At 41.0% G+C, this 11,005-nt stretch overlaps 1 protein-coding gene across 1 annotated transcript; it reads left to right on the top strand.

Moving 5' to 3' along the window:
* The first annotated feature begins 5,450 nt into the window (after positions 1-5,450).
* On the top strand, positions 5,451-9,446 carry LOC104287234 (interferon alpha-inducible protein 27-like protein 2A). The gene is made up of 3 exons (XM_009885909.1): positions 5,451-5,598; positions 8,396-8,542; positions 9,418-9,446. Exons 1-3 carry the CDS (start codon positions 5,451-5,453, stop codon positions 9,444-9,446), a joined length of 324 nt encoding a protein of 107 aa, XP_009884211.1.
* Positions 9,447-11,005: the final 1,559 nt, after the last annotated feature.

Here is an 11,005-nt window from a genome sequence, read left to right as displayed (position 1 = left end):
CTTTCCCCAGCTACAGTAAATTTCACTAGTGGAAAGATTGACAAGTTAAAGGAAGTGATTCTTCCCTCTACCACACATTCACGAATATTCATTTTTACCTTAGACAGACAGATTAAAAAACCCTGCATTAATTACTGTGTATTCTAAAAAGAGCTCTAGAAGTTCTTGAGAAGCATTATTTATTTCTTAGGGAGTGTTTTGCGACATGATTAGAGAGACACTAGACACATACCTAAATAAAGTTAGAAGGTAAAATTTTTAAGGTATCAGAAGTGTCCCCATCAGCCCCTGATTTTCTAAGCTACCACTAGGTCTTTAGCTATTCATGTCCTAAAGGTAGGGTTTTAACTGTGCTTTTTACATCTGAAATAATCTCCTCAGAGGAGCACAGAGAAAGGATAACAGACAACAGGCATAAGTTGCAAAATTCTGACTAGATATACAGGAAAAAGAAATCACTACGACAGTGGTCAAATTTTGGAGCAAGTTGCCCAGACAGGATGTGGAACCTTGATCCTTGGAGATACTCAGAACTCAACCAATTGAGTCTCTGAGCAGGAAATAGGGTAAGTCCCTGGCTGGGCCAGATGATCTCCAGAGCTTCCTTCCAACCTAAATTTTTGTATGATTCTATGGTTATGACTACATAAAGACCTCTTTCACATTCATATGAATCATGGGATGTCACCGTGTGAGCTCATATCAGTCCCTTGATGTCGTAATATCAGTCGTGTGGGGTTCATTTCTGTTCCTATTTTATACTAAGTCGATCCTGACAGAGACTGAAAATTTTTAAATCAGAACATTGTGTTTGCCGATCTTATCTAAGTATGACCATGGTCATATGTTAAATGCTTATTACGTTAATTGCTTTTTTTTTGGAGAGCTTGATAACAAGGTTCCTAATTTTTCACAGCAAATGTAGCTTTATAACTAATGAAGCTAGTGCCACCTGTAATTGTGGAGAGTTTCAACATTTTTGACTTCTCTAGAGGGTCTCTTATTCAAGTGGAGTTACTTTGGAAGTCTCTTGGAATATGTATATCAGTTATATGCGGCTTGTATGTATTTCTTCTTGGGTGAAATGAAAAATTTAATTATATGAAAAAAATGCAAATTGCTGCCAACTGTGTTAACTGTGAGAGAGTTGCATTATCTTCTAACATAAATTGTCAGTGAATTGAAGAAAAGACGTTTTGGAAGCTGATCTGATTACTGTCAGGGAAAGTGCTCAAACTCAATTGTTGGCAAATGTCCAGTACCCATCACTGAATGATCATCACCTCATCATTCAGCCTTCTCAACTGACATGCAAAACAACATCCAAATATTCATTGCACATCTGTGCTGGACAGATTATGCATTAGCAATTCAAATCAATTCAATGTACAGGCAGTTTCTGTAAAGGCGTCTGTTTGGGTGAGATGCCTTGTTGTCTGGGATGGATAATAAGGCAACTCTGTCTAATCTTGGAGAACAATCAACCCATCTTGAGAAGGTGACTGACTACGTATGCTCTTGCCCTGACAGCACTAGAACAATGGCCCCATAATGCACTTGACTCAGCTGGTAATAAAATCTACTTTTGATTAGCAGCCATGGCTTGTGTCAATCACTGCATGATGTACCATTGTCCTCTGGTCCTGAACACAGTTTATTTACAGGGAAACAAAAGCTTTTTGGATATGGCTGCTGCCCAGAGATTGCAAAATAGATTGAGCTGTCAGCCTCACACACTAGATGAAGATTAATGAGTTGTGCAGACAATAAATATGAAGCAATGACCATAAATATGCTAATAGGTATTATCCATATACACTATAATTGCTACAAAAATTAAAAAGTAGTGTGAAGGAAATAGGTCACAGGGTGACAGATAGATAATCTTGGATGCTGAAGATCTTTGGTTCAGTCAGATTCTCTGCAGGTTTATTTCCTTCAATTAGACCCTTCAAAAGAGTAATTGTTTAAAAGCTGTTTGAATAATCTCTTTTGAAACAGAGGTTTATGGGAAAATGTTTATGAAAAAGTGACTTCAATGAACATGTTATTGGAATGAAAAAGGTGACTACCAAAAGCAGGCTACGCAGAGATTAATGTCTGTGATCAGCTGCCCAGCTTCACTATGAGGAAAATATCTCTAAGTGGCACGCTAGTGAGGACCTCAAGGAAAATGTACTGAAGAGACACAGCAGTCTACATCCACAGACACAAGGTCATTCCAAAATACAGAAGAGCTGCATGTACATCTGGTTGCTATGGTTTGGTTGGTTTTCTTAGCTTAGCACACTTTTTCTTTTTCTTTTTCTTTTTCTTTTTCTTTTTCTTTTTCTTTTTCTTTTTCTTTTTCTTTTTCTTTTTCTTTTTCTTTTTCTTTTTCTTTTTCTTTTTCTTTTTCTTTTTCTTTTTCTTTTTCTTTTTCTTTTTCTTTTTCTTTTTCTTTTTCTTTTTCTTTTTCTTTTTCTTTTTCTTTTTCTTTTTCTTTTTCTTTTTCTTTTTCTTTTTCTTCTTCTTCTTCTTTTTCTTCTTCTTTTTCTTCTTCTTCTTCTTCTTTTTCTTCTTCTTCTTCTTCTTCTTTTTCTTCTTCTTTTTTTTAACTGAAGAAGGGAAGGATGCCCATGGCTCAAATTTTCAAAGTACTTCCAATCGACCCTCTGGTTTTCCAATTCCTTTCAAAAAGCACACAGTCTAGACAGTTTTTGACACTTAAGGATTTTATTTGAACCTGAAAATCAAAGAATTAAACATCAAACTATGTTAGCTACATGTATAAAAGCTGCAGCACCCACCTAAGGCTACTGAAATTGTAGTGACACTGAAATTAAAGGCAGTTGTATTCTTGGTATTCATGGCTTTGACTCTCTGTTCTCTGAGGCTTATAAGTACCACTGGATGCTTTTCAGGTCAGCTCACACCACCCATCTCTCCTCAGATTTTTAGCTTCTGGAGCAGGGAAACTACTCGGATACATTCCCAGATCTAATTTACTGTTATGTTGTCAGGCTTGGCGATACAAATGAGTAATTTTCTCTTTCCTTCCATACTTTAACTAGAAGTGGCATCGGTTTGGCTCTTAAATTATCACTACTTGGATTTTTGGCAAACAGTCCACAAAGAGTTACAACTGCCGTAGTGCTTCTGGGCCAGGCTCCCTGCTGGACATCCACCACACTTGTCTAGCATCTTGGAATTACACTTTCTAACCAGAAATACCAATAAAACAAAGCCAAAAAAAAAAAAAAAAGGTAGGGGACCATTTAGGAAAATGTCTCACACAAAGCTGGCAGGTGAGAGAAGTAGTACTTCTTTCTGGATGAATTAGTAGAGGGAGAGGACCTCTGGAAGCTATGGGCTCAGGGACTGAGTTCTTGGTCCCAGTCCCACTTCAGCAGTCACACGGAGTCTTTTTAAACTGGAGACTGGGATGTTAGTCATGTAACATGTTGCCAGGGTACAGCGAGCTCCTGTCCCAGACACCCCAAGCAAGGTGAGCACAGCAGACCCAGAGATGATAGGCGGGTTGAACCAAGAGTCCAAACCATCACGCAAGTTTGTAGTGATGAGGGAAGTCCAAGGTTAAGCCAGAAACATGAGTCAACAAATCAGGTTCATGTCTGGTAATGGCAGCCAAGGTCAGTCACAGTCCAGTGATTGCTGGGCAAGTCTATCCTCAGTAACCAGGCAGGTCCAAGGTGAACAGGATGCAGCTCAGTCTGGATCAATGAGGTACAGCTGTGATGCAGCTGCAGACGGCATCGGTCAGGCAGGGACTGAAGGCCCAGGGGAGGCTGGCCAAGGCTGTTAAGACCAAATAATGGACTCAGCCCTGACACAGGTACAAGAGATTGACCTTGTTTTCTTTCATTTTCATATGAGAGATTGTCCCAAGTTTTCATAATAAGTTGACAACAAGTCAAAGCAAACCCCTTCCAGGTCAGAACTTCTCCGTAACTTACATTTGCCGTGCCACTACAGTAACAAGAGCATGAAGGCAGGCAGAGCTCAGCTGCATTTAGCACTGTGTCATCTGTGCCTATTCACATGTTCCTCATCCGACTCACTGCAACCACATAGCAGATTTTAGAGCCACCTCCTTGCTGATTAGGTCCATGGCACATTTGTAAACAGAGGCTTCCCTCGAATCCCTTTGATGACTTCCCTCTCCTTATTATATTCTCTTCACCTTGTTTTTGTGGGACTACTACTCATTTCTCCCTTCCCTGCTTATTCACTGATGTCTCTGCCAATCATGAATTGCCTTGAGGCCCTTTGCTTGCAATTAAACTTATTTTATCTAATTTCAACTATTTTTTGTGAACCAACTTTGTGCGTATCCATTATGAATTGTGTTTTAAGATTGGGTAAAAGGTAATCACAGATAGAGTCTCTGCAGCTTTGTGAAGCTTTCATGCCCTGTGGCTTTGCCAGACTTTATCATCATTTTCTGATGGGCTGTTTGGAATATTAAATAAATTATACCAACAAAGCACCAAAAGATTTTAGCAGTTTCGAAGGAAGAGTCTGTAGTAGTATGTACAAAGAAGAGATGAATTAACTTTGTATCCTTTGTTCTATAACCCACCAGGTACAACATATAAATAATGTACAACTGTAAAAATGCTATATTTGTATTCTGTATATTTCCACCTTGAGAACCATCCCTGTGGTAATGTGACATAATCAGATATTCCTTTTTACCTAAGGGAGGAGGCCCATGGATTTTTAAACAGCCTTATTTAAGCTACTGGCTAAGAAAACTGTGATAAAGGAGCGTGTGTCATTTGCAAAGGCCTGTTCATTAAAGATGGAGACTCTGCTTCAGCAGGATTTGCAGGAGGAAGAACAAAACACTTGTGCCAATCTACTCGTATGACGCAAGGTCCCCTAACAGTTCCTTCCATAAAGAAATTAAGTGCAACCATCCGTGTTTATTGAGTTCTGATTTCCAGCTCCTTGTAAACCAGCTTTTTCAGAGGTAGCTGTACCACAGCTGAACTCTGGGTGCTATAATCAACTCAAGTTGCAGTTTCCACATGACCACCGCTTCGCTGCCTTTTTGTTTATTGTCTTTGCTCAGAATTGTATTAATTTTTAAAATGAGGGGCTATCTTCTACAAGTGCAATTCTGTACAATAGAGTGCACTGCAAAAGAATGAAGAAGCAAAGTTCTCAGCCAGATCAGTTGTCAATCAATGATTCATGTGCTACTAATTTGTTTATAGTATCATAAGAGGAAATTAGTCATTTTGCCTAAACTTTATGCTGACAACAGCAATAAAAAGGCAAGTTAATAAAGTTCAGTTTCATTTCCCAGATAAGGATAAGTTTTGGTTTCATTTCTTTCTGATCCTGGTAGGAGTTTCATTTCCTTGCTGTTAGCTAGACAGTGTATAAAAAGATTGTCTGACCCTCGCAATGCTTCAGTGGATTCCACACCATCAGAAACAGAAATGTCTGACCAAAATGTCCACAACGCTGGTTTCACTTCCTCCGGGATCAGAGGAGGATCGCTTGCTTCGTCGATGATGTCCCATGAAGCACGAGCGTCTGGGGGAGGCGTGCACTCTGGAGGCCCAACTGCTACTCTCCAAGAAATGGGTATGGGCACTTTTGTGTGTTTGTGGTTTTGTGGTTCAGTGTGCAGGACCAAACAATTTTTTTTTCTTTTCCTTGAAAATAAGCTTGCCAAATAATCTCTTCTGTCCTACATTCCTGTGTAGCATTGAAGACAAAAGATTCCTATATTCAACTGCATGTTATGAGTGCGATGCTATTAAAGGTGTTTTCTGTGTAGGTAAATATGCATGAATGTAGATATACATATGTGCTATTCATGAGATTCAGGACAGTGTTTATTTGAAGTTTGTGCTATCTCTCCATTCTGCGAGGAATCATCAATAATATGGAAAGTCATTGTAGCAATAAGCAGCAATACACTTATGCAAGAACATGATCTGTGTACCTACATTTCATATAAATTATCAGATTTCCCTTGCTCTTTACTCACACATCCATACAGGAAGGACCCATAAAACCTCATGCAAATGCTACAGCAGAGGGAAATTAGCTGCAGTCCAAGAGCTGAATTCACAAAGGCAATACATACACATCCTTGACAGCACGTATCTAAGTACAAAAATTAGGTATAGCTGGCTTTCACATGCGCTAACCCTGCCGGTGCTTGATTTTCTGTTGTGTGCACAGAGCAATCCCTGACCTGACAAACCTAAGCATCTTGACACTTGTTTAACCCCAGATCCCACAGGATTCGTGCACAAGGTATTCGATCCCATGGGATTCATGGACAAGATATTCTCCCTGGCAGTCCTGCCTGTGTGACCTGATTCGGCAGGCATCCTATGCGCAGGCATAACTCCACAGAAGAGAGTGTCCCATGTAATCCTGCTTTACCCAGCAGCACAGGAGTTAGTGCTCTGGCCTGGGATAAAGGCTTCAAAACCCTTTCTGCCTTAGGGGTCTTGGACCCACGTCTCCCATGTGTCAGGAGCGGGCTAACCAGCAGGCTGGTTATAGGTGAGGATCTCTCCCGTATTGGCCAACCGCTGGTCTACTCCTTTTGTAGTAAGCAGCTAGAAGTCTATTGAAGGATGGAGTTGAATTTGACTCTTCCAGCCATAAAGTGGGTGTCGGCCAGGCGAGCTGGCCAGGGTCCAGATTTGGGGCATCTTTTAATAGCAAAAAATGCGATAAGCTTGATTGAGAGGAAGTAATTAATTTTTTTAAGATATGATTTATGTTGCTGCCAATATTATTCATAGCATGAGGCTCTCTAGACAGTGAGGGAATAAGTAACATAAGGGTCATTTGGAGAGATACCGCATGTGCCTCCTGTGAGGCATTTTTTAATTTTTACTCTGTACGATTTGATCAGTGAGTTTAGGTTACTGAATACAGTGTTTATTGAATATTCAATAGCAAAGAGCTTAAGGGATGGGAGCAGCAGAGGGACAGAATATGAGAAAGAGTCAGGAGAGGGGGAGGACTGAGAGAGTGAAGAGTAGAAGAGCTGCTCTCTGGCACCACGCTGCATTAGCAGCAGAAATCCTGGTACGCAGGAGATGCCAGTTACTTAATCTGGTCATAGACTAGAGCAGAGTCAGCTGCACAATCTTGCCTTCTGTTACAGATAAGGGTGGTACAGCAGTGCTCAGCACACCCCTAACCGGGGGCAAACTCTTCAGTGGTGTTGCCCTATAGAGAGCATGAAGTTGCAGTTTGTAAACTAAAAGACTGAAGACTTGTGTCACTCCTTGTGCTGAGAAGCTTTAGAAGAGAGAGAAGCAAAGTAAACATTTAGCAGTGCCTGGTTTTATTCTTGCAATGTCTGTACCAACTATGGACTTTTATGAAAACCACTATTTTGGTGAAGAGAAATCTGCATGAGTCAAGGAAACCTTAGCCATGCCTACAGGAGATACTCCAAAAGAGCTTTTATCCATGTGAAAAATTCTAGCTCTGTAACATTGCCAAGGCAGGTGTGAGCTTTGGCTCCCTGCAGCAGGAGCGCTTGCCACACATTCTTTGCCTGATTGAGAGCTAGAAGGGCCTGATTTCATTTCCGCAGGTGCTCACTGAAATCTCTCGCTCTTCAAACACATCTTCTTAACCTTTTCATTCAGACTGTAACCCTTCCTCCCCCCAGAACAAACACACTCGAAGGAGCGGCTAATTCTGCGGCAGAGCATGAGTATTGTTCAGTGTCACTTTACAGAAGATGTTATAACAAGCTCATCACCAAAATATTTGAGCATCCTCCAGGAATGCTTTAAGCATTATCACTAACATTTGTCATTGCTAATGCTTTACTCCTCTCCCAGGAGAAGAAGAGTTTGCAATGGAATATTTTGCTTGAGGCTTATTTGTAATGAGATGGAGACATACATATAAATTGGCCACTGGCTACCACCCCTTGCTGTGTTTGGATTCTACAGGTATCTATTATGCATAGGTCTATCCTATGGAAAGTGAAGTGAGAGGAATATATGTGTCACCTGGAACAGTAAGCGGTGAGGTTTGCAACAATCCCTAGTTCCTGTAGGGGTTTGTTCCACAGTCCTCAGGCAGCTCCTCAGAAAACTGTGATTTCAGCAGAGACAAACCATGCTGAAACTGTTTCAGAGATCCAAATATATCAAAACCAGTCTGTGCAAGAGTCGTAGATTTTCTTTGTGTTCTGGGAACATCCACAAAACACTGCAAATGTCCTTTCCCCAGGGAGGCAGCTAAAAAGCAGTATACTGATGGAACAAGTCAAATAATCGGCTATCTCCTTGTCTTTTGATACATTTGCTAGCCTTGACTTTTTTTAAAACATAGTGGTTTAATTATCCTGTAAGCTTCCTTCCAGTCAGTAACATCTTTGTAACTGTTGTAGGTGCCAGAGGCTCAACCCATTCATCAGGTTTTACCAGCAGCGGGATCTCCGGTGGATCCCTGGCCTCCCAGATGATGTCCCAGGAGGCCAGATCCCACGGAGGTGGAACTCCCAGGGGTGGTACAACTTCCACTGTCCAGTCCATCTGTAAGTAAGAGTCCTCCTAATAATGGTGAAATAACAAATGACTTCCAAGAAGTCACCAGTATTTCAGCTCAGGTATACATTTACTAGGTGAAGGTAAATAAGAAGTGGCTGCATTGTACTTGAAGTGACATTTTTCCTGTTTGTTGCTTTATACTTGCTGGGCAGCTGCAACCAGGCAATTAATTGACTGGTGGAAATAACCGTGCCATAAAGTTGCAAAGACGGGTGGATAGCAGCGACAGAAATCTGAAACACGTAGTGACAGAAAAAATGCCAGTGGACGTTTAGGTTGTGCTTTCATCAGCACCACAGTGGAAGTTCAATAATTTTTTTTTAAACACAAACTCAGGACCAAACCAAGAGCTTCACATTTGAACATATGGAACCGATTTAGTGTGAGGAAACGGTGAAACACGAGAATGGAGTTATCAAGCTGACAGAAAGGAATCATTAGTCCACTTCTTGTGGCTTTTTAGAACAGCTTCGCTTGCTTTCCTTTAAAGGAAATTTGCTGGGTCAAAAGCAGAGGGATCTACCAGCACTTACCAGCACAAAACAGAGAACAGCACAAGTTTTCCTCATCGCCCTGCCAAGTTAATGTGGCCCATACCTAGATAAATCAAACCAACGTATGAAGACACCTGGTACATACCTGAATGCATCAATAAGGAATCTCATTTGTATTGGTATATGGTAGAGAACTGGAGACAGGATTGAAGTTCATACTTTCAAAAAGCGTCTTTCAAAGTGTAACACAGACCTTTGGTGTCTGACCTGGAAATGTTTGTAATCAATACTCAGATATTCTGTATGTTTCCCTGTACTGCAACTTTGCTTTAAGTTGTTCTCACAAATTTCTTTGTATTTGTCCTTAGCAATGGGTGGTAAAGGTGGAAGGCACTGAATAGAAGAAAAACATCAGTCCAGAAGTAAGCTCTGCAAGCAGTTCATGCTTCACCAACACAATCATTTGACAACTTCTCCCCTTCTTTGCTCTCCCTGTCACTGATGTGAAAGGCAAAGCTTTTTTCATGTGTGCAAATAAAGTTTACATTAAAGTGATGGAGTCTTGCATGAAATTATTGGGGACGGGGATAAGGGGCAGTTTCTTCCTTGTTTAAACATTATGTGAAGGACAGGCGCATACGAACACAAGCTGATAAATGGAAGCTAAGGTACTTTGGACTACAGGGGTGTCTTACAAAAATGCTGGGTTTAGCAACTCTAGACTCTCCAATTACAGGTAGCTTGCTTTGTTTATTATACAAGAAGTGGCCACAGTGCAAAAGTCACCCTGTTGTGAGAGAGAAGCATAGAAATACTTGATAAGGGGCATCCAGCAGTTCCCTTTGGATGTGCATCTAATGGGCTATCAAATTAAATTCTACTTAATTAAAAATATACATAAACAAATGAGAACAGGTCCCAAGAAATTTCATACCTCAGAGTGCAAGTGATATTTCTAAGGTCCCTTTCACATTAATTTAATTTCAAGTCCCTCTTTGTTTATTGAGAGGTGGCAGCTTTGTCACAATTGGACCAAAAGTACTACTGTAAACTTCTTATGATACCTGAGAACAGATAAGGAAGAGAGCCCATCTTCTCTGGTATAGGTCTCACTACTGGGGCCTCTTGCCATTCCCCACACGCCTGACTGCTTTCCTTCATATGTACTCATACGATGGCATTTCCCCAAATATATGTAACGTTGTTCATTCCCTATACAAATTCCCACATACATACTCCGCCACACTTCCATCCTCCTCCTGTCTTTCCATCTTCTCATCCTACCTCCCCTATCACCTCCCTCCCTCTGTATTTCTCATAAAACCACACAGTGCAGCTTCTCCCAAGACAAAGGGAGAAAATCTCATCTGCTCAGGTCACAAGTTAAGAGGCATTGGGTTTGTGGTGCTGCAGTCAGTGATTTTCTCCAATAGCTTCTGTCACCCAGCTTGAGCATTCCTATCTCAGCAGCATCTCTTCATGGTTGGGAGACGTGTTTGTACCCATGCACCTCATGCTCTTAGATACAGTCTTCTCCCTCCTGCCTAGGCACCTTCTTAAATGGACATGAGAAATCAGTGTTTGCCTCCAGTTGCAGCTGGAGTTAAATTGAATTATTTGATGAGGGGAGGAATGCTAGCATGGAGGAGAGGCGAAGAAGAGGGGAAGAAAGGTATCTTCACTTGCTGTGCTACGCAAAGTATTAAAAGGCAATTGAAAAACAGTCTCCATTTTGTGGGATGGAGATGCTCTGCTAGCAAGGCGCTGTCTTAGGCAGATGATTAAATGTAGCCAGGAGCTGCAGTCATAAAATCATAGAAAGATTTAGTTTCATTGAGACCTTTGTGTGAGGAGAATGGGGGCAGTTGTCTAGTCCAACCTCCTGCTCGAAGCAGAGTTATCCTTAATGTTAGACTTATTTGCTCAGGGCTTTGTCCAGTCAGGTTTTGAAAGTCT

This window comes from Charadrius vociferus, unplaced genomic scaffold (assembly GCF_000708025.1).
Source record: "Charadrius vociferus isolate BGI_N301 unplaced genomic scaffold, ASM70802v2 scaffold195, whole genome shotgun sequence".
In the NCBI taxonomy this organism is placed as follows: domain Eukaryota; kingdom Metazoa; phylum Chordata; class Aves; order Charadriiformes; family Charadriidae; genus Charadrius; species Charadrius vociferus.
This window is presented reverse-complemented; position numbering and strand designations above follow the sequence as displayed.

Excerpts from the sequence above, each read along its gene's own strand:
- LOC104287234 (XM_009885909.1), top strand. The coding sequence starts at position 5,451 with ATGTCTGACCAAAATGTCCACAACGCTGGTTTCACTTCCTCCGGGATC. Across the intron at positions 5,599-8,395 it reads TGCTACTCTCCAAGAAATGG|GTGCCAGAGGCTCAACCCAT; the intron begins GTATGGGCACTT and ends TAACTGTTGTAG. Across the intron at positions 8,543-9,417 it reads TTCCACTGTCCAGTCCATCT|CAATGGGTGGTAAAGGTGGA; the intron begins GTAAGTAAGAGT and ends ATTTGTCCTTAG.